General features: G+C 25.5%; 1 protein-coding gene, 7 non-coding genes and 2 pseudogenes across 8 annotated transcripts; 9 read left to right on the forward strand and 1 right to left on the reverse strand.

Annotated features, from left to right (window-relative positions):
- Positions 1-1,226: 1,226 nt before the first annotated feature.
- Positions 1,227-6,496, reverse strand: LOC124432362 (odorant receptor 4-like). The gene is made up of 6 exons (XM_046981274.1): positions 6,493-6,496; positions 5,695-5,980; positions 4,760-4,859; positions 4,586-4,696; positions 4,262-4,417; positions 1,227-1,313 (listed from the first exon to the last, which is right to left on the reverse strand). Exons 1-6 carry the CDS (start codon positions 6,494-6,496, stop codon positions 1,227-1,229), a joined length of 744 nt encoding a protein of 247 aa, XP_046837230.1.
- Positions 6,497-8,399: 1,903 nt separating this feature from the next.
- LOC124432613 lies at positions 8,400-8,519 on the forward strand. The gene has a single exon (XR_006944349.1). It is a non-coding gene; the product is annotated as a 5S ribosomal RNA (ribosomal RNA).
- A 298-nt stretch (positions 8,520-8,817) lies between these two features.
- LOC124432590 lies at positions 8,818-8,937 on the forward strand. The gene has a single exon (XR_006944328.1). It is a non-coding gene; the product is annotated as a 5S ribosomal RNA (ribosomal RNA).
- Positions 8,938-9,239: 302 nt separating this feature from the next.
- Positions 9,240-9,361, forward strand: LOC124432551. Its single transcript, XR_006944299.1, has one exon. It is a non-coding gene; the product is annotated as a 5S ribosomal RNA (ribosomal RNA).
- A 297-nt stretch (positions 9,362-9,658) lies between these two features.
- On the forward strand, positions 9,659-9,778 carry LOC124432585. The gene has a single exon (XR_006944323.1). It is a non-coding gene; the product is annotated as a 5S ribosomal RNA (ribosomal RNA).
- Positions 9,779-10,084: 306 nt separating this feature from the next.
- On the forward strand, positions 10,085-10,204 carry LOC124432553 (annotated as a pseudogene).
- A 308-nt stretch (positions 10,205-10,512) lies between these two features.
- LOC124432574 lies at positions 10,513-10,632 on the forward strand. The gene has a single exon (XR_006944314.1). It is a non-coding gene; the product is annotated as a 5S ribosomal RNA (ribosomal RNA).
- A 142-nt stretch (positions 10,633-10,774) lies between these two features.
- LOC124432571 lies at positions 10,775-10,894 on the forward strand. The gene has a single exon (XR_006944311.1). It is a non-coding gene; the product is annotated as a 5S ribosomal RNA (ribosomal RNA).
- A 142-nt stretch (positions 10,895-11,036) lies between these two features.
- On the forward strand, positions 11,037-11,156 carry LOC124432548. Its single transcript, XR_006944296.1, has one exon. It is a non-coding gene; the product is annotated as a 5S ribosomal RNA (ribosomal RNA).
- A 9,366-nt stretch (positions 11,157-20,522) lies between these two features.
- Positions 20,523-21,678, forward strand: LOC124432363 (annotated as a pseudogene).
- The last annotated feature ends 2,945 nt before the right edge of the window (positions 21,679-24,623 follow it).

Below are 24,623 nucleotides of genomic sequence, written 5' to 3' on the forward strand. Positions count from 1 at the left end.
TAAAATAGATTTATTGATTTTCAAAATCAACTAAGAACTATTTCGACTCATCCTGTATTAAATATTCCGACGTTACTTATTGATCATCTCAATAATCGTAACTTTTTTAAATCCCCTAAAAATTCTATTGATAGAATTGATGGCCATTTTGTATAATAAAAGAAATTACGTTGACGCCGTAATCAATGAAACATCACTATTTGTTATATCTTATTAATCTTTTTTTATTTTTTTAATAAATATAATGAAATAAAAAAATTAAAAAGAAAATATTATAGTCAAAAAATGATAAAATTATAATCTGAAAAAATTAATAAACCAAAACGATTTTAACGCGATACGAGTTAAGTATCATTAAGTATAAATAAAAACAAGAAAAGTTGTATAAAGTAAATGTTCAATGTTATCGCTTTTATGGTATTGAAAAGATTTAAATAATAAAAATAATTTCATAATTAATGAGCAATGAAAAAAAAAAAAAAAGACATATGAAGTTTTAATTTCTTTTTATATTTAAAATTAAAAGGAAAATTATAAAAATAAAAATCAAATTATTACATATCCCTGTATTTCGCTGAATAATTGATTATCATCTTTTAGAGGATGAAATTTCACTCATAATATTCATTTAAAAAATCCATTAATGACGTCATTACGAGCAAAACTATTAATTTTGTTAAGTTTTAAACTTTTTTTTACGCATCAATAAATTTACATAAAATAATATTCTGTTATATATATAAACAACATATAAGTGTTACTAAAATAAAAAAATGATATATATACATATATATATATATATCATAATAAAAAATATTGTTTATTTAAATTATGCAAAATCAAAAATTTCTAAAAGAAAACATATTATGAGACATCCATATACATTTATATAAATATGTATATATAAATATTAATAATTTATAATAATTCATGTATATAACTAATAATTTAGAAATAAAATTTTTTAGCATTTAAACATTGACACCTTGATGGCCACAGAATTTTCATATCTCATTTTAAAAACCATAGTAGAATTATCACATTTATAATAATGTTACTATAATAATTAATTATTGGGTATCTGATGATTAAATAAAATTATACTCCTATCTCTGCAATCATTGAATGACATATGGTTGCTCTTATCAATATGTTAGTCACGTAAAAAAATAAAATTGTTGGGACAAAAACTACATAAAATTGCAAAAAAAAAAGTGACAATGAATTTAAAATATTGCAAAATGTAATTGTTGACAAAAATGTTTGTAACTTATCTTGTTTGTACTTGTAAATGTTTGTACTTGTTTGTAAACCTTCGAAACATTAAACATTAATAAACTAATCACTGATATTTGAAATAATAATTTATATTTACATTAGAAAAATATAAAAATAAATATAAATATTAATAAATATTAATTAAATAATAATAAAGTAAATATTAATTAATTAGTCACAGTTTCATTATTATAAATTGCTAAAAAAAGTGAAAATTTGATAACAATTATTAATAGTTCTACAAAGCACGATTTTTATTATTCATTTGTAAAATTAGACAATTATTTTATTCGGTGCCTCTTGACATATGGATTAATTAATTTTTGAATTAATTAAAGATACTTAAATCATGACTTCATCGAGAAAATAATTAACAATCACATGAAATAACACTGTAGCAATCAACTTGTCAATAAAATTCCAAAACAAAATTAAGATTTTTCGAAATTATGATAATGATTGAACAAATGAAAAATTAAAAAGAAAAAAAACCAAAAGAAAGTATCGATTGCGCAAGAAGTTTTGAATTTGTTCAAAAGTTCGGAAAATGCAAAAAAAAAAAGAAAACAAAAAAAAATAAAAAAAGACAGGGAAAGATTTTGATTTTTGAAAATCGTCACAATAGCTTTTTCCTTCCTGAGAGTCCACTCGACATTATTGTCACTAAATATCGCACTCGTCAAACGAACTGACAAATATTTAAACAAAAAAAAAAAAAAAACAAAGTAAATAAATAAAACGAAATTTTTTCACCATACTTCTCTGGTTCCTTCCATTTTGCTCGTTCAAAGGTCGCCGACGGACTGTTCGTCGGAATACGATCTACTCACGACGTAAACTACGTATGAAAGGGGTTGAAATTGATTGGTTGAATAGTTCATGCGATTAACGAAAAAAAAAAAAAAAAAAAAAAGAAAAAAAAGAAAAAGAAAGAAATGAAAAAGAGAATGCGAGACAGTTTTTGAGTTTCGTATCGGAGGCACGGAAACCAAAAAAGGAAAAAGAAATGAGAAAGGGTGAGTCGTTAACGAACGAACTCGACTCAAGAATAATCGATCAACAGTTGACGGACGATGTTTTGCATTAATCATATTTGACTACCCTTTTCTCTAAGTAGAATGTACCTTGTCTTCTTCTTTTTTCTTTTTGTTTTTTTTTTTTGGACTCTATGTCCGTCGAAAGTTTCTACGTAACGCCCCACGTGAAATATTTCTTGTACAAAAAAAAAGGAAACAGCGGACGTTCGCTATTACTGCGGAATAGGAAGAAAAAAAGAAAAAGAAAGAAAAAAGAAAATAGAAAAATATCCAAGTTCTTCAATAGTTGCATTCTATTTTATCATTAGTCTTCTTGTTAACAGTTTTCTTCTAACCGGTCGTTATGAAGTGTACAAAAAAATATGGTGGAACATCGATACTATTAAAATGGAATTGTTGAAGATCGTTGAGATTGCTGCTAGAAATAAGAAAAATGTTTATTAAAAAATATTTAGAAGTATATAAAATAAAGACTTCGTGAAAGACGAAGAATTCAAACCATGAAGCAATTAATTCGATAGATTTGGATTTTGTGGTTCTTATCACACGAATTACATTGTCAACCTGATACACAATATATCTCTGTAATGATAGTCGATTATCGATGCTATTGTCGACTGAACTTCGCTATCGATGTCAATTACATTTTAGTTCGAAGCACAACAAATGTACGTATATATTTTACGAATTTTATTATAGAAAATTTTTTTTATTAATTAATCCGTACGAAGGACGTTTTAATTGGATTGATTATAGTTTTGCAAATTTTACAAAAAAGTTTCGCACAATATAATTAGAAACAAATTGAAATGAAATCTTATGATTTTCTTATTGAATTATTAATACAAAATAATAATATTGGATTGACGAAAAATTTTCATATTCCGATGTTAATAATATATTTTTAATGGAAAAATTTTCGAGCTCTCGAAAGATTGCAAAATTTATTCGAATAATTCTTTGGTTAAGAAAATGAAAAATTTTCGAATGTTGAAATAATGAAGTTTTGTCTGCAACATTGTAGAAAATAATGGAAGTAAAACTTTAAATACTATTTTCAATAAATTATTTGTAACTCTATGAAAAGTGGTATTTCTTTTTTTATTTTATTTTATTTTATTTTATTTTATTTATTTTTTTTTTTTTTTTTTTTACTGGAAAACCGAACGATACTTTTGACTAACACTGAAATAACGTTATTCTGATTGCATTTACATTTATTACAGATTATTTATTTAACATTTGTACAGAACTATATTGCAATAGTTATCATTCGCAATCAATTATTATAAATAGCTTCGTTTATATAGTCGTTCGTAAAAATGACAAGTACGCCATTGATGTATTCATTATCTGCAAAATGAATAAAAACATAATAAGTTTTAATCGTTTGATCATCGAAATGTTTATACGATCGAAAATATTCAAAATTAAATATGAACAAAAATATTTCATGTTGGTAAATGATAAAATGTTAATAAATAAAAACGATTAATGACGTACAAATAAATATTATCTAAAGAAAATCAAAACTCGTGGAACACAAGTGATATCTCATAAAAAAGAAAAGAAAAAAAAATTAACACAAGAGAATGACAAAAGTAAAATTTAAGAAAAGAAGAAAAAAAAAATAAAACAATTAACACGTTCCGTGCCCGTGTGTACCGCCGATGGTACACGTTAAACTTGATCTTCGGGCCACGTGTACCACCGGTGGTACACGCAGTCATTTTTTTCTTTAGTCAAAATATCAAATGGCCTGAACGACAAGTCAGACAAAAATGGCTTGGCTTCGGAACGTATTAACGAAATGTCAATTAAAACATAATAACTTAAAAACGAAAAGGGAAAAGAATCTTGCGTAATTCGAATGTTAGATAAGAAGAGAAAAGAAAAGAAAAGAAAAAAAAAAGGAAAAAGATGAAATAATAACGAAAACGACTCACATTGATAAACATGCTTACAGTCAGAATGCAAAACTTCGCACAAGTCAATTGCAGTTGTTTCCTGGTGCGCATCATGCAAATGCAAATCGATTTTATATCGAACGTCGGCATTTCGTACCAGTTAGTAAAATAAAACTCTTCGCACAAGCTCGTACTCTGGATTAAAAAAAAAAAAAAAAAAAAAAAAAAAAAAAATAAAAAAATAAAAAAAAAAAAAAAATAAAAAACAAAAAAGAAAAAAGAAGAACAGAAAAAATTGTATTAATAAACTATTGATTCTAATTGCAGATTGAATTGCAATTAAATAAGAATTCGATTAATTACTTCCTTGATTATACATTCACCGATGTAACAATAAGTAAACAATGAGACCAACAAAAGATAGTCATACAGAATAAATGTTAATATATCTATTTTTTCGAGCACGGCCAAACTCTAAATAATTAAGAATTATTTATTAAAAATGAATGTAATTCGATTTGAGAGACGTATACGTACACTGAGCATTTGATAACTCGATACACAAATCTGTATAGTTATCCCAAATAAATTTTGACCAATAATGATATTAAAACTATCTTCTAATATATCCGCTAATCTGAAACAGATACGAAAAAGACAAACTATTTTTTTTTAATGACATCTTCCTTGTACTAAAAGAAAAAAAATTTGTTTCATTGTAAAGTAGTATTAGTGCGTATTAATGTTAAAAATTATGAGAAACGTGACATTTCTATTTGTGCTAAGGAACGACTTTAAGATTTAAAACAATATCTTCGAATTTTTCTGCGGAAAAATCAAATATTAATAATTCGTTGTAATCGAAAGAACGTATTCAAAATAAAAATTTATTCGATTTTAAATCTAAAATAATGTCATTAAAAAGTGATTTGAAGGATTAAAACGACTATCTCGAATTATACTTTTCGTGATAAAATACAAATAACAAATAAATTGATATAAAAGAAAAATATTTTTATACATACACTAAATTATATTAGATGTATATTAATTAGAATAAAAAATATATTTGTCCCATTTCGAATGTTGGAACAAACATGGCATCGTTGAAAATATTTTTGAATTTTTATTTTCGCATAAATCTGGAATGCAATCCAGCATCTTTGAAATTTTTCTTTTAATTAGCTTGCTTTCAATCTCATTAATAAACAATTGTATTATTAAAAACAATCTTATTAGGAAACAAACCTATATAATTTTTTCGAAACGAAATTGTAATAAACCTTTAAGAAAAAAAAGACAAAATTTCAAAAAATTCATATCTTGAAAATACATCCAAAAACACGTGTCTCATAATTCATATAGTGTTCAATGGATTTGAATCATATAAAAAGAAAGGAAAGAAAAGGAAGATTTCACTCAGTAGACGATCCTTTATTAATTAGATAGTTTAATTAAAGAAGTAACGTCACCTTATCAAATGTTGATGTCGGAGAATGATTTTACGAATTCCTTGCCGAAAACCATCGGTATTCTTTGAAATTTCCTTCACTCGACATTTCAATATGGCCAATTGACCGCTAAGATGAAAACTGGTACAACCGAATAAACAATCAGTACCAACGTAAGCGGAAACGACCATTACTATACGTATAAATTCGTGTATACAATCAAATGCATAATTTCTTGCATTGTACGGCTTCAATAATGGCTGTATTTTATAAGGTAACTTATATTCCGATGTAGAATTTGCCATAACTGCGTTGAACGATAATAGAAATTTAATAAAATTATTCGTCTATTTTTTACACCTCATATTTTCGTCACTTGATCGAATACATTAAACAAAAAAGAAAAAGAAAAAGAAAAATGAATATATATATATTTATATATATATATATATATATATATATATATATATATATATATCTTTTTCTATTCAAAAATCGAAAAATGTATTCGTCGTTTGTTTAACGATATACGGTCCAAAAAGAATAAAAAAGAGAAAAACATTACATATTCACATGTCGGCGATTAGTTAAGTCGAACTAAATCTAAATTTATTGTTTAAAAAGAAATTGACGATTCATGGTCACCATTGTTATATCTATTGAAACATTTATATGTAAAAGTGTAGGTCATTTTTGAATTTTTTTTTCCTTTTTGGATTTTTTTTATCGTTTGGACAATGACAAAGGCACATATTTAATTAATTAATGTTAATTTCGAGACTATCGAAATATCGAAATTCAATTTATCGAGATAATTACCCATTAGTATATTCGGTATGATAGATTTAAAATAATATAAGAGAAGTAGGAATGTCGGAAAAAAAAACAAAATGACGATGTATCTATAAGAAAATTTGTTATATTTTAAAAATATCAATTTCTCTTCGTCATTTTCATAATTATCATTTGTATAATCTATTTCCGTTTCGATCAGAAATCGCGACAATGTACGATACTTTATTCGTATCAATAAAAGTTTTATTATCGCCATTAGTACCGATATGTTTTCCATTAAATTCGCTATAACATAATGACTATTTTTAATGTATTTTATAAGATCCAATAGTGCTAATATACTGTAAACAAAGCCATAAATTATAAACGATATGAATAATATATCGCGAATTTTTAAAGGCCAAATTCCTGACAAATTAAGCAGATGTTTGGTGATTGTTATCGCTTTTAATGTATTAGAGAAATCTGTCACCTGAAAAAAAAAAAGAAAAGATGATAATAACAAGATTAAATAACATTTGATTGAGTACTGTGGTATAATGCAAAAAAAATTAATCTAAATTAGAGAAATTCGTTAACTGAAAAAAAAATAATAATAATAATAATAATAATAAATGATATTTGAATGAATGCTGTAATATTACATAAAAAAAAAAAAAGTAAAAAGAAAGAAAGAATAAATCACGAATAAAGCACTTTTACGATTAATAATTAGAAAAATATATAAATAATAATAAATTAGAGAAATCTTTCACCTGAAAAAAAAATAATAATAATAAAATATAATTAAAAAATATCATAGGATTAAGTACTGCGATATAATGCAAAACAAAAAAGTAACGGATAAACCGCTTTTACAGTTAACCTAAATTAAATTAGATTAAATCATGTATAATCAAGTGATCATCATGTTTAAATAATTTTTCAAGCTCTTTGAAATTTAAAACAAAACATCTTCAATATTTATATAAGTGCTTGTAAAATTTATTTGGTAACTATTTGGCCATTTTGTTAATTTTAAAGATTCAAATATGTATGATCATATTGTCGCCATTTTGAAAAATCATATTGAATAATCGATTTTATATTGTCAACAATAATTTTCGCAATAATACTGGTCGAAACAATCAGAAGCCTTACGAAAATGTATATGACAATAATATCAAATTTTCGATGTAAAAAATCATGAAGAAATAAAAAAGTAACACATATATTACTACAAAATATGAGACCAGTTTCTATATAACTAAACATAAATAATTATATATTATATTTACAAACACAAAATAATACGAAATACGTAACAGTATATAAAGTTCATTTTAAAAGGAAAAAACATTCGATAAATTACATTAATTATGTTTAAATTGTATACTTTACCAACGAACTATAATTAAAAAGGACTATTTTGTTATATATCTAATATATACAAAGATTTATTTCGCCTTTCCTTTGTATCCAATAATTAATATGTAATATACTAACTAACTTATTATCTAGATACTTAGTAATTAGTATCAGAATACTAATAATAATAATTATTATTAGTATCAATTACTAATTAGTTAAATTACCAACATCGGCCGGTAACAAACGATTGCTTTTCGATCCACAGAAGGACAAAAATTATATTAATAACTCCCGTAGATAAGATAGAAAAATATATCGCCGGTAATATCATCTGATGGGAAGGTAGCTAAATATGAATTAGTATCTGATGGTATAAAGTAGTATTGGAACTTAATGGATACAAATTTTAACACAATTCTTATATTAACCAAAACTTATATCTAAATAGATATTTTCTATTATAAATAATATATTTAGTATTATTTAATGTAATTAATCTATTTAATATGAATGAAAAATAATCTATAATAAAATAATTTTTAACAACAAATAAATACCATTTAAAATCTTACAAGTTACAAGTCAACGACCACACTACGTTGAAAAACACCAGTTCTCGTCCGATCACTGAAGTTAAGCAACGTTGGGCACGGTTAGTACTTGGATGGGTGACCGCTTGGGAACACCGTGTGTTGTTGACATTTTTTTACTTTCTTTTTTATTTTTTTTTATAAACAACCTGAACTACAATAAAATGATATGCGTCATTGTACGTCACTTCTACTCATTAGCACCGAATCTAAGCTACATGTTTCGTTGATCGCAATCTTATACCCAATAAAGAGATGAAACTAAAGAATTTTGTATGTACTCCTTTTTTTTATATGGTACATTACACTTTACTTAACTGACTTAATATACTTTGTACAAATAAAATATACTTTAGAATAAATCAATTTTTTAGAAGAAAAAATACATATAAAATGAAAGAACTTATCGGTCAACGATCATACCGCGTTGTAAAGCACCAGTTCTCGTCCGATCACTGAAGTTAAGCAACGTTGGGCACGGTTAGTACTTGGATGGGTGACCGCTTGGGAACACCGTGTGTTGTTGACATTTTTTTTATTTTTTTTCTTTGTTTTTTTTTTTTATAAACAACTTGAACTACAATAAAATGATATGCGTCATTGTACGTCACTTCTACTTATCTGCACCGAATCTAAGATGCCTGTTTCGTTGATCGCAATCTTATACCCAATAAAGAGATGAAACTAAAGAATTTTGTATGTACTCCTTTTTTTATATGATACATTACACTTTACTTAACTGACTTAATATACTTTGTACAAATAAAATATACTTTAGAATAAATCAATTTTTTAGAAGAAAAAATACATATAAAATGAAAGAACTTATCGGTCAACGATCATACCGCGTTGTAAAGCACCAGTTCTCGTCCGATCACTGAAGTTTTAAGCAACGTTGGGCACGGTTAGTACTTGGATGGGTGACCGCTTGGGAACACCGTGTGTTGTTGACATTTTTTTACTTTCTTTTTTATTTTTTTTTATAAACAACCTGAACTACAATAAAATGATATGCGTCATTGTACGTCACTTCTACTCATTAGCACCGAATCTAAGCTACATGTTTCGTTGATCGCAATCTTATACCCAATAAAGAGATGAAACTAAAGAATTTTGTATGTACTCCTTTTTTTATATGATACATTACACTTTACTTAACTGACATAATATACTTTGTACAAATGAAATATACTCTAGAATAAATCAATTTTTTTAAACCAAAAATACGTATAAAATGAAATAATTGATCAGTCAACGACCATACCGCGTTGAAAAACACCAGTTCTCGTCCGATCACTGAAGTTAAGCAACGTTGGGCACGGTTAGTACTTAGATGGGTGACCGCTTGGGAACACCGTGTGTTGTTGACATTTTTTTACTTTTTTTCTTTATTTTTTTTTATAAACAACCTAAACTACAATAAAATAATAAGCGTCGTTGTAGGTTACTTCTATACATCTCTACCTAGTATAAGATGCCTGTTTCGTTGATCGCAATCTTATTTTTTCACAAATTGAAGAATATAAAAAAACTTAAATACATATACATATTTTTTGTAATTCGAACATACCATTTTATTTAATAAACTTAATATATTCAAAATGAATAAAAAATACTCTATAATAAAACAATTTTAACGAGTCCAGAAATAACAAATAAAAAGGTAAAATTGGCGAGTCAACGATCACACTGCGTTGTAAAGCACCAGTTCTCGTCCGATCACTGAAGTTAAGCAACGTTGGGCACGGTTAGTACTTGAATGGCTGACCGCTTGGGAACACCGTGTGTTGTTGACATTCTTTTACTTTCTTTTTTATATTTTTTTATAAACAACCTAAACTACAAAAAAATAATATGTGTCACTCTATGTCATTCCTGTTCATCTGCACCGAATCTAAGTTGATCGAATGTTTCGTTGATTGCAATCTTACTATCCAACAAAGAGAAGAAACTAAAGAATTTTTTATTTACTCCTTTTTTTTTTATATGGTACACTACATTTTTTCCTTAACGCACTTAATATAATTTATACAAATAAAATGTACTTTAGAATAAATCAATTTTTTTAGAAGTAAAAATACATATAAAATGAGATAAATGATCAGTCAACGATCATACCGCGTTGAAAAACACCAGTTCTCGTCCGATCACTGAAGTTAAGCAACGTTGGGCACGGTTAGTACTTGGATGGGTGACCGCTTGGGAACACCGTGTGTTGTTGACATTCTTTTTACTTTTTTCTTTGTTTTTTTTTTATAAATAATCACAACTACAATAAAATGATATATTTTGTACAAATGAAATATACATTAGAATAAATCAATTTTTTAGAAGTAAAAATGCATATAAAATGAAAGAATTTATCGGTCAACGACCATACCGCGTTGAAAAACACCAGTTCTCGTCCGATCACTGAAGTTAAGCAACGTTGGGCACGGTTAGTACTTGGATGGGTGACCGCTTGGGAATACCGTGTGTTGTTGACATTCTTTTTACTTTTTTCTTTGTTTTTTTTTTATAAATAATCACAACTACAATAAAATGATATATTTTGTACAAATGAAATATACATTAGAATAAATCAATTTTTTAGAAGTAAAAATGCATATAAAATGAAATAATTGATCAGTCAACGACCATACCGCGTTGAAAAACACCAGTTCTCGTCCGATCACTGAAGTTAAGCAACGTTGGGCACGGTTAGTACTTGGATGGGTGACCGCTTGGGAATACCGTGTGTTGTTGACTTTATTTTTATTTTTTTTTATAATCAAAGCTGGGATTAAATAATGCACATCATCATATACGTCACTTGCCACACTTCGTCTGCATCGGATCGAGACCAGTGATTCAGATTGCAAAAAAGTCTCTCGTAAATAGTATCGATCATATAATACTTTTCGTTTAGACGACGATTTTATCGTCGTGCAACATTCTAGCTAAGTCGAAAAACTGTTTCATCTAATGCTTTTGAGGGAAAGAAGATTTGTATAACTAGTTGAAATATTTCTTAGGGAATGAAATGCTATATGATGCGTACCCATTGGTCGCTTCATACGAAGCTCTGTGATTGGTCAGACGCGCACTGAGTGCGCTCTCTGTTGGTGGCGTATATTACTTAACTATGATTGTATTTTGTGTAAAAGGAGGTTAGTATTTATATTCAGCGAGAAAGTATTCTTGATGAACGTTAACGATTGTCTTATGCATTCAAAAGTATAATTATTAGATTCAAAACGATTTTCTCAACATATTATTGAACAAAAGTATCCTTCTTCTATATCATGGAATTTACGTCGATTTGATCTACGCTACTTCGTAGAAAAAGGTTATGTGATGTTATTCTATCAAAAGAAGGTAACCTTGATTTTGTATTAAAAATAAATAATATCTGCAATTTTTATTACGTTTCTGTTTTATTTTTTTTTATTTTTATAATTTAATTGACATACGATTAGCCATGTTCACTTCGTTTGTTAAGTGAATGTAATTTTTTCCTGTTATATATTTGGTTATGTTTCAATTTTATATTAATTATTACATTTGACAATGACAGGAGTTAAAGGAATATTTGAATAAATAAGAAAATAAAGGATATCGATACTACAGAACACTTATTCTGTTATTTCAGAAGTTGCGAAGTGAAGTTTGGATTGAAAGTTCATTCAGTACATCAGCAATTAAAACTTCTATGTCTTCAAGTTTTTCAGGAACGAAATTTTGTGAAATCTGATGAAGTATATTCAAATAAGACAGTGTAAGCCATATAGATATTAATATAATTATAGTTTTGAGTATTCTCCATGCAATATTGAATAATTTTATAATTTGTAGTTTGCAGCAGATGGAGAATAAACATTACTAAATATATCGCTGAAAAAAATGCAATAGTTGATAGTGTTTAATAATTTCTATTCGAAATTGTAAAGCCATGAACAATATTTTACATCGAATAATTATTAGGATAGTGAAAAGAATGGAAAAAGAACTTAGGCGAAGAAATAAGGAGATGTTTGGGACAATTTTTTGATGGTAAGATTATTAAGACATTATTATGTTATAAAAAAGTTGTTTGTACAGTCTTCTTTCATATATAATCAATGGATGGATAACCCGGTTCAAAAATTTTCTTCAAATGATTTGATATAATTATAAAATCATTAGAGTATCTAATATCTACAAGAATTTTTTACCTGAGTCTATTATATTGACTGTAAAACCACTTTACAGAGATTTGACAAATCTAGATCTATTGAAGAAATGTCTCACGAAGAAAACACAATATAAATGAATCATTGTGTGAACAAGAGTACCAAGAAATGTATTTGTCTTATTTTATACTTTGTAGCTTGATTTATATGATGCTGTCATCATATTTAAAGAGGGTAATGTAGGCAGATTGGAGGAGGTAAGAGATAAAATCTCCATATTGGAAGAACTGAATAAGATGCAAGTTGATGATGAAGAACTATATGCTTATATATTTTCTTAAAAGACAAGATCTGTGGAAAGATGAAAGAAAATACATTTGTATAATAGAGAACAAGATGAACATCATAATGATTGATAATTTTAATTATTGTTTTTATTAAAAAGTAAGTTTTTATTTAAATTATTTTTTATTCACAATTTCTGACAAACTTAATTTTTTTCAACAAATAATCCTTTTAATCAGAAACTATTTAAGATTGACTTTTAATTTTTCAATAATTCATTTATAATTAAAATTAAAATTCATTTATAATAAAAATAATTAAACATTCTTCTAATACTAGTTTCTAAAATAATAAATATATAACATAGAATAAACACAAAAATATTGAAAAAGAACAAGTATAGAAAATAAAACAGAAGAAGAGTTTTTTTACAGTTCTTAGTATATGTAATTCAATAAAAATGGAATAGTAAATTCATAAAGCATATATAAGTAACCTATGGAAGTTTCACTAAATCGGATGAAACAGTTCTTTAGAAAATTGGTCATGAAGTTATTTATTTAAATTATTGAGATAGGTCATTTATAATACTCTCCTTATTATTTTCTATTTCATGTTGCTATTATTTTTTACATATTTGCAACTAGGATGTGTGTGTGTGTGTGTGTGTGTGTGTGTGTATGTCATGGACTGAGTATTTAATATAGGCATTATTTATAATTCCCTATCATTATGAATAGTGACAAATCAAAATTGTAATTGTAATAAATTTCAATGTTAGAATTGCATCTTTTTTGATAGTCTTCTATAATAAACTTGTTATAATGCCCAATAAAATATATCCAAAACAAATTATTTAGAAACATATTATTTTATTAATATAACTCATAATTAATTTTATACTAGTAGCGGATGAAAAGACTTTTGAAGTAGAAGAAAAAAAGGAAATATCAAAATTAATGAGTACATACATTTACATTTACGTTTACAGATTGATTTGGAAAAAAGAGAAACTATGGAAGTGTCATTAAAAGAGACTGAACAAAAAGTGTCGTTTAAGAATGTCAACAAACTCACATCCATTTGGAAATTTTATTATGCTCAAAGTATATTCACGTACTTTGATATACGAACGAACAGAATTTATAGGAAAATTATTGATGAAGAAATTGATATGGACATGTCCCAATATCAATCGCATTAATCTTTTGATACGTTCAAAAGGAGGAAAAACGCTTCAATCAAAGGAGCTCATCAAAGATTCAGTGAGTTGTTTACTTGTGATTCAATTATTATTTCTGTATTATTATTTCATTCTGATTCAACTTAGAGATTTTCTATTTTCTTATAATATATATTTCTTTGGTGGGCAAAAGAAGTATGAGTTAGATATACCATCATTAATTTTATAGGAAAGCACTTATAATATTTGAAATGTAATATTAAATCAAACATTAGATTTTGGGTCTTGAAAATTGATATATGTGATATTCATTTGAAAACATTCTTATCTTTTTTAAATGACAACATATATTACTTTTATTTTTATTTTCATTTTAATTTATATTTATTTGATCGAGAATGAACATCTAATGTAGCTAAATAATGTATTTATGTTACTGTACATAATAGTACAAATTACAAAATGCTTAACGATTTAATTTATATGTATATATATAAATATATATAAATTATATATGTATGTAATATGTAAGCGTTAAACGGTTTAAATATAAATAAACTTGTACTATAGTTAGATTAAATTTACAAAAAAGAAGAGATAAAATAGTATAACTTAATTTATATCATATTTTTGACATATATTATTAAAATCACAGATTAAGGATCAAGAAAGAAAAGCAATTGACTTATATGTTGTGTAGAATCATAATTGAGCGGTTTATTTTGAAAGTGGTCTAACTCCATTTGTCAATTTTTTCCGGTTGCTATAATTACATGTACAACTTTATGTTATTTATCAGTAAAGCATTTCAGGTTGCTTATATTCCGAGCAAATACGATAATTCTTGACACATAAGTTTTCAGAGTTAGTTCAATAATTTAACCGTTTATTTTGAAAGTGGCCTAACTCCATTTATACTTAAATCAATGAATGAAAATGAAAATTTTTAAGTCCTGAATTTATTACCACGTCGGGGTAGACCAAGAAAATTCGAAAATATTGTATTGACACCACTGTATAAAAATATCAGACAAATTACAACAGCAACATTCAAGGACATAATTGATCTATTACGATATATACCACCGGAACATCATGATTTCTTCAAATCCCTTTCACACACACAAAATCTACATGAGTAGTAAATTGTTTTGTAATAAATTTATTTTTGTAATTTTGTACGTTATGTAGTTAAAAAATGTTTTGAATCGCATAAATTATGTTTTCGAAGTGTTTTAAAGATATGTAAAATAAATTGAGTATTGTTTTTTTCAATTTGAAGCATCTTAAATTATGTTGAATGGACTTGGGCACCTTCAAATTTTATAATAAATCTGATTGTTAATTTTGAAAGTGTCTTAACTCCATTCTTGATAATAAAACGCATATTATTCACTTAATAATTGCCACTATTTTAATAGGAACTATAAATTTAACACCCTTAGATACACTTAAGTAGTATGATTCATTAGTATCCTATACGTATATTTTTAAATTCATTGAAACGCAAACCCTTAAATATCTCGATTTGAAGATAAATGGAGTTAGGCTACTTTCAAAATAAACATCTCAATTAATGTACAACAATGTAGGATATTTTAGCTTACTGATCTCAGTATTTTTATCAGAATTTGATGTATATATTTTTACACCCAACAAAGATTTAATATTTATTATTTAGTATTTAAAAGTAATAAGAAGAAAAATTAATAAATAAATTATTATGGTCTTGTTAACGTTGGATATGCAAAAAGTAACAGAAAGTTGTTTTCCTTGAAATAATTATGTATTTATAATATATATCTAAGTAAGTACGTATACGTAGCTGGGAAAATTAATAGTTATTTTAATGCACGTTTTTCAGTTATTTTCCATGCATAAAAAGAAGGAATCTAAGATAATTGTAGTCTACCAAAAGCTTGGTATTTGGATGGACCGATAAGACAACACTTATACAAAATACTCTCTACTGTTTTTCATGTCACAGCTTCCTTTGAGTACTGAATACTCGTGGCCTATGCAATCCGTACAGACAACGCGCGGCTGGCGCTGACGATCGCCGGGGACTGAACACTTTTTCGCGCAATAGAAACAATTGCCGAACATATACATTTGACCATAGTATATTGATCATTTTTGCCAGGCGCGTATTTGCGTCCATAGTCCATACTGATAGCATCTGCCCAGCGCGTATTTGCGTTCATAGTCTATATCGATAGCTTTCGCTGGACGCATATGTGCGCCCATAGCACTCAAAGGGTTAATGATATTTTAAAGTCATGATCACGATCGAAAAAAAAAATCAAACTTTATTTTTATCTGAACGATTCTTGGGAGAGTATATACTTATCTGGTTTTATGCGACAAGGTGCATCTGAATGATAAGAGTATATCATTTGATATTATCAAAATAGAAATGAATCATTTTTGGGTTCAATCAAGTACGAAGTACGCTTTTTATAAGCAGATACTGAGTTTCGTTGAACTAGTTCAAAATTGTTCATAATTGATCGTTAATTTCACAGAATGAACTAGAAACATTGATTGCAATTTATTATAGTTCACTATTGGAATAGTAAATATATTATTGCAGTTTAAAATTGCAAATTTATTACCACAAATATATATATATATATATATATATATATATATTATTTTAATTATTTAAATATTTATAAATTTGTTAATTATTTATATATTATTAACATAGAATTTATTTTTTAAAATAGTAAAATTTCTATCATACGTGTCAATATATTAATCCAAATATTATATATTGTATTCAAAGATGAATTTTAGTTACTATTGAAAGCGGACATGTAAGAGCGATTAAAGAAGAAATTAAACAAAAAGAAAAAAGAAAAATAAGTCATAAATAAGATAATAATAATAATATTAATTTCAATTGAATCGTTGTACATTCGAAATTTCTAAAATGGCATCCATTCGATCGTAAGTTGTATCATATTAAGTATTATTTTTAAATTGAATTATTTTGAAGTCGAATTGAATTGAATCGAATTTAAATAGAATAATCTATGAAGTAGATGAAAATGTTTTTGAATGTCGAAAATTGTTATTAAAATAAATGATTTTTTTTTTTTTTTACAAAATGACGTTCTATTTATTAAAACACAAATTTTTCATTTTAAAGAATTAATTAAATTATTGAACCAATTCCATTGAAATTTTTGTTGAACAGTTTTGCCAAACATTTGTGAAGTTGTTTTGTTTTGTTTTTAATTTCATGGGGATTCTTTATCTTGATTTATTAGAATTATTTGTATAAAATAAATAAAGAATTTAATTCAAATAATATAAGTTTTATATATTATATATTAATATAAATTAATTAAGAAAAACCAATAAATTTTGAATATGATATAATTTATATAAATAAGATATAATTATCTGGATAATATTATCTGGATAATATAATACTATATACGTGATCCAGACGTAATTTCAATCAAATATTCACTTAAAATTTAAATTATAAATTTCATGCCAATTATGTAATTAAATAAAGATAAATGAAAGATTAAATAATATTATCCGTATAAAATAATTCAAGTTAACAAAATAAAATAAAATAAAATAAAATAAAATTGAAAGGTTCTTTGAAAAGATAAGGTTGAAAAAATGTGAGCTCGAATAAGAGCTTTTGTCAATTACATTTTACAAATTTTCTTTCTCAACGATTATGAGAATATTCTTTTTTTTTTTTTTAAATATATGTATAAAAAAGTATTTCTATAATTTTTCAAAAATTAATAAACAAAAAAAAATGTCCTTCGTGTATTTCTACGCGAATAGAAATTAGATAAAAAAAAATTTACAAATTGAAAAAAATAACTGAAAGAAAAAAATTTACTTCTTTTTTTTATTTATTTATTTATTTTTTTTTTTTAATTTAATTTTAATGTATAACACAATTTTAATTACTGTGTCGAATTAATTAAAAGAGAAAAAGATTAAAAGAATTAATTTTCATACCTTACTTTTAATAATATCGATTAAATAGCATTATCGAAATAAAGTATTCGTATAAATTAAGTTAACAAAAAGAAAAAAAAAATAAATAAAAATAAATAATAATAAAATTTAATATAATCGAATGGTACTTTTTTTTTAAGAAAAGATTGAAAAAAAAACTTGATCAAGTAAGAGGTTTCTCTATTTTTTCTTTTTCTTTTTTTTTTTTTTTTTCAAAAGCTTTTTCCTTAACAGCTTACAATTACAAAAACATTTTTCAAAAAAAATTGATCTAAAGAAAATCTACATACATACGAATAGAAACATATTTTTTTGTAATTATTGTAAAATGTATATTGAATAATCAAAAAAAAAAAAAAAAAAAAAAAAAAAAAAAAAAAAAAAAAAGATATTGAAACCTAATTTTAATTATTTAGGATAGAATTAATTAATTAATGAAAGGAAGAAAAAAAAAGAAAAGAACAGAAGACAAAAAAAAAAATAATGTCACATTTAATTACTCGTCTCTTTAAAAAAATGCAAATTAGGAAGCAAAAGAAAAAGAAGAAAGAATGGTAAAGAAAAAATTAAATTTTCATATCTTACTTTCATGATAACTCTGTTTATTGTTTCTTCGTAGGAGGATTGCTTGTGACTAACAATAATTGCATGGATTATCGTACGAATACTCATCGATCGTAGCCAAGTAATCGATTGAAAAAGAGAGAGAGAGAGAGAGAGAGAGAGAGAGAGAGAGAGAGAGAGAGAGAGAGAGAGAGAGAGAGAGAGAGAGAGAGAGAAAGAGAGAGAGAGAGAGAGGAGAAAGAGAGAGAGAGAGAGAGAGAGAGAGAGAGAGAGAGAGAGAGAGAGAATGACTAAGGCAAGCACAGGAAAAGAAATAATGGGAGGGTGAGAAAAAGAGAGAGAGAGAGAGAGAGAGAGAGAGAGAGGGGAAACTTTTCTTCGAAAGATAATTTTCAAGTCGCCAACCTATGATTATCTTAAATGTGTATCGTTCTTTATCCATCTTTTTGTTTCCTTCGAATATTTTATAATTCTGTTCGTTCATAAGTTTTGTAAAGTTTCAAGTCAGAAAATGTCTCTTTGAAAAATAATGATGACATATAAGATGGGGGAAGAAGAAAGAAGTTTTTTTTAATGACACACCATAAGAAACTTTTCAACGAAGACGTTAGAAAACTTATTGCTCGAAGGAGACAATATCGCATAGGAACGAAAAGAAAAAAAAAAAAGAAATAAAATGAAGTAAACGAATTTATGGTAGTTATAATTGAATATGTATAATCCAAAGATAATAAAATTCGACGGTGAATGGAATGTCGCATGATCATTATTGTGCTTGGACGAAAAAAAAAAAAAAAAAAAAGAAAAAGAAAAGATGAAAGAAAAAAATAAAAGTTAAGGAAGTACAAAGTCGACACGAAGAAAGAAGAAAATTCTAAACGAAAATAATTCTATGCTTATAGTAAAATAAATAAAAAGTATAAGCACAAAGGTGTATCCTGTTACGTGTGACTACTTTTGCTTGATTCAAAATGGATTAAAAGCGTAAAAAAAGAAAAAAAAAATATACAAAACGAAAAGAATAATTCGTAACGAAAAAAATATATAGTAATAAAATATAATAATATGTAGTAATAACGTATCAAGTATAATATGTAGAGTAATAAATAAAAAAATATAAATTAGACGGTGTTTCCTTCCATATGACCATTTTTGTCTGATTTAAATTGTGAAATATGAAATCAAATACAAAATTGAATAAATATTAAAAGAAATATTTGAAAGGAATAATCTCAGCATGAATACAAGAAACGCAAGGTTCCTCCATATTTTTCATTTCCTTTCGAAAATTTCATTTTTTTAAATAATTTTTATTTAAAAACTTTCTTTGATTAAAAAAAAAAAAAAAATACATATATGTATTAGTGTGCATTTTCTTGTGTTTACCTATTCTTTATCAAAGATTATATTTTTTCTCATATAATGATAATACGTAATATTGATAAATGCGTCATAGAAACTTTTACAAGCTGTATAAACAAAAAAAGAAAAGATATATATATATATATATATATTCATACAAACATACATATACACATCCATATATATATATTTGTATAAATAATATAATTGTACATTATATCAAGTATAATATACATATTATATAAATGTACATATATATTATTATTATATTATTGCTATTATTATTATTATTATTATTATTATTATTATTATTATTATTATTATTATTATTATTATAATTATTATTATTATTATATCATATAATAATATTAATATATTAATAGAGTACACACACATATATGTAATTTGTTATAAATTTATATATACACATATATAAAGGGTGTCCCAAAATTCACACAAGAAGTAATTTTGATAGAAAGCGCAAGTTTATAATTAATTATAAATTTTTTATTGATTCATAAAATACACAGTATAAAGTTATTTATGGAATAGTATATCGAATAAATGGCTTCCATGACATAGCTGGCATATACGGACTCCTTTTGTTGAAATTTTCCATGAACGTTTGAAATGTAGCTGAATTTCGTTGATACAACTTTTCTTCCTTCAAGATGTGAGTGATCATAGGCTTGTTGACATAATCCTTAAATTTCAAAAAACACCAAAAGGAAGAAATCCAATGGCGTTAAATCGCATGATCCGGACGGCCAATTCTGATCATCATAATTACACGACAAGGAAATGACTCATGCAATCATTAAATTGTTTTTTCGGTTGTATGACATGTGTCATCGTTTTGTTGAAATCACATGTCGTTCACATTCATATCTTGCAATTTAGGCAGAAAAAACTGGATTATTATGTCGCAATAGCGAGCATCATTAATTGTTATTGCCTGACCAATCGTATTTTCAAAGAAGAATAGTCCGATAATGCCTCCAGCCCAAAATCTGCATCAAACAGTGACATGTTCTAAATGCATTTATTTCTACAAATGCTCGTGACAATCACTCGTGAATTTTCTGAATCCCAAATGTCGATTAACCAAATCATCAAGATGAAAATGAGTCTCATTGTTGAAGATGAACGTCATTGTTGAAGATGAGCCTCATTGTTGAAGATGATGTTGTTTGAAAAATCAGCATCCATTTGTTATTGTGTTCCATAATTTATTCAACGAACTCTATTCGCTATGTGTGTGTGATCCTTTTACTTTACTTTGTAAGCATGAAAATGCAAATCTTGAAAATATGCTGTAGAGAGTTTCTCGAAATCTTCAATTCTTAACCACGATTGAATTGATGTCTCTGGACTCTCAGCAATACTCTCATGAACTGCTTTGATGTTTTGTATTGAAGGACGACCAGAGTGTTTAAGATCATTAATTGATCCAATTTCCCTAAATTTTTAAAATTAATCTCTTCATAGTTGATGAATTACTATTTCTACTAAATTACTATTTCAATCATATTTTGTATGAAAATTGCGAACTCTAACTGGTAAACCTTCATTATTTTTCAAATATTGCTCAATAATGAAAATGCTTTATTCTTTCGTATAGCGTTCCATTTTTAATAAACCTAAACTGTCAGCTGTCACGCTGTTTCTTTTTTTTCTTTTTTGTTTTTTTTTTGACAACATTTCACCGCACAAATGGTGCAAAATTTAAATCCAACGTGAATTTTAGGACACCCTTTTATGTATTGATAAATCATGGATAAAGGACGTGGAATGATCGACCTATTAAAAAAAAAAAAAAAAAAAACAGGTAAAAGAAAATAGCTAGCTTCCGTACTCTTAATGATTACTATTATTTTCTTTTTTAATATTAAAGAAAAAAAAAAAAACGAAGTTTGGTGATCGTCCTACAGAGAAGAAACAATGAATCAAAAAATCGACAGCTCTCATACACGAGCAATTTATCGTCCGATAAAATGAAATTTTACGTCAATCTATCATAATGGCCGCCACTGTTAATCATCATCGTTTATATGTCAATTGTATACATAAAAAAAAAAAAAAAAAAAAATGTCCGCTCATATACAAAACTGAGAGACTACATCACGTGAAGTTAGACAAAATGTTCGATTCGAACGATTGAAGTGAATTAATAGAAAAATAAATTTCGTCAGGATTACAAAGTGTTACACGTAAACACTTAATTAAACTTATTACACTTACATAGGTAAGTAGTTACTTACAAAAGTATTTTTCATCGTAATGATAATTGATTATCGACGTACGTTAATGTCAATCGTACTTTCTCTTATCTATACGTAAATTACATTTTTTTAATTAGAATTTAAATGCAAACGATCTAATTACTTAAGTACTTACGTATGTATGTATTCTTTTCTAATTCTCTTTTTTTTTTGTTCCTTTCTTTTCTTTTTCAATTCTTAATTTTTTTTTTTTTGTCATATTAATTAAATCGAAGCAGGTTTTCATCATACTTATTATACTTACGTCTCGATGAGAGTAACAAATGTTTCTTCGTGATCATCTTCGTTATCTATTACTATACTAAGCGATCCACATACTATGAGAGTCGAACGAGAGAGAGAGAGAGAGAGAGAGAAGAAAAAAAAATTGAAGAATATAAGACCATATTTGTAAATTACGAATGCATACGTGGATAGGAAAATAATGATATCGAGTAGCTAACGAAAAAAAAAAAAAGAAAAAAAAAGAAAAAGAAAAGAGAAAAAAAAATTGGACTATGGGATCGTGCACAAGGATCATTAATTTTTAAAAGTAATGCTAATCGATTGATTCGATACGAATAATAAAGTTAACCGTATTGTTGCGAGATATGAACGCATATTAAAATATTAATACTCGTGAAACGTACAAAAGTTTTCGTCAAGTCGAACGTATAGTTCTTTTCCATTTTTTTTTTTTTTGTTTTTCTCCTCCTACTAATTTGGAAGAAATAATGTAATATTTGTCGTGAAACGTTGAAGAAAAAGATAAAGAGAAATAGATAGAAAGATAGATAGATAGATAGATAGATAGAGAGAAGAAAGTTATACGTGTCTTTGACTGTTACAAAAAAAAAAAAAAAAAAAAAAAAAAACGGAAAAAAGAAGGAAATTCGACGAATTATTTATAATCGTCTCGTTGTTTCGTTTAGAAATTGGTTGCTTATTAATTTTCTTTCTTCTTTTTCATTATTTTTTTTTTCTTTTCTTCTCTCTGTCAGGAGGAGAAAAATATTAAATAAAAAAAAAAGAAAAGAAAAAAAAAAGAAAAAAAGAGAAAAAAGAAAAAAGAAATGAAAAAGCACGCTCGTATGAATGCTCATACTGATACATTGGACATAGTGTATTAATTATTTAAATGTTTTTTTTTTTTTCTAATCGCGAAAGAACGTTCACGAGTTTTTCCATTTTCTTTCACTTTTTCTTTTTGTTTTTTTTTTTCTTCCTATTTTTACCTTTTTTTTCATTCGATCGTTTGCGTCACGAGAGAAGAGTTTACCTGGACGATTGAAAGCTACATTTTTACTTTAGTTAGTTGCGAGCTTGCGAGAAAAGCTCATGTTGTTTCGTTCGACGAGAAGATAAATAAAGAAACAAATAAATAAAAAAATAAAAAAAAAATAAATAAATAAATAAATAAATAAATAAATAAATAAATGAATAAAAAGAAACAAATTATGGCAAGTACGAAAAGTTTGAAAGCACTTTTTTTTTTTATATTTAAAAGTGATTTGGAAGAAAAAAAATGATTCGTAATATCGCGTAATAAAAATTGATAATAATAATAATAATAAAAAGAATAATCATATTAATAAGATGCAAAAAAAAAAATAAAATAATTAAGTGTTATTTATCAAATTTTAAAAAAGGAAATCGATTTGTAATTAATTTGTATTATATATATATATATATATATATATATATATATATATATATATCGAATTAAAAAAAAAATAAACAGGAAAATAGAATTGCATGGTATCTAATATGAATGAATTAAATGATTTAAAAAAAATCATAAGTATATTTTATAATTTTGTCACTTTTATATACTATTAATATATAATATATACTTATAATATTAATATATATATATTATATTCATATATAATATATATAATATATAATAATAAATAAATAAAAAAAAAATATATATATACGTATTGAATTAAAAAGAAAAAAATTGTATCGCATCTAATTTGAATGAATTAGACGAATTAGAAAAATCGTTAGTATACTTTCATCACTTTTATATATAATATATATATGTATATATATTTTTTTTAATACAATATATATATATATATATATATATATATATATATATATCGAATTAAAAAAAGTTTCGTAGTATTGCAAATCGATTACCGATCAATTAGTATTATATTAAAATAAAATATAAAGATTTTAAAAATTACATTAAAATATAATACTAATAATTAAATATTAATAATACTAAATTGAAATAATTAAATAAAAATTATAAAGAAAAAAGGACAATATAATATCTAATATGAACGAATTAGACGAATTAGAAAAATCGTTAGTATACTTTCATCACTTTTATATATATATATTGAATTAAAAAAAAGTTTCGTAGTATTGCAAATCGATTACCGATCAATTAGTATTA

This window comes from Vespa crabro, chromosome 25 (assembly GCF_910589235.1).
Source record: "Vespa crabro chromosome 25, iyVesCrab1.2, whole genome shotgun sequence".
In the NCBI taxonomy this organism is placed as follows: domain Eukaryota; kingdom Metazoa; phylum Arthropoda; class Insecta; order Hymenoptera; family Vespidae; genus Vespa; species Vespa crabro.

Excerpts from the sequence above, each read along its gene's own strand:
- LOC124432362 (XM_046981274.1), bottom strand. Across the intron at positions 4,860-5,694 it reads CGACATCAACATTTGATAAG|ATTAGCGGATATATTAGAAG; the intron begins GTGACGTTACTT and ends TATCTGTTTCAG. Across the intron at positions 4,697-4,759 it reads CGAGTTATCAAATGCTCAGT|AGTTTGGCCGTGCTCGAAAA; the intron begins GTACGTATACGT and ends TTAATTATTTAG.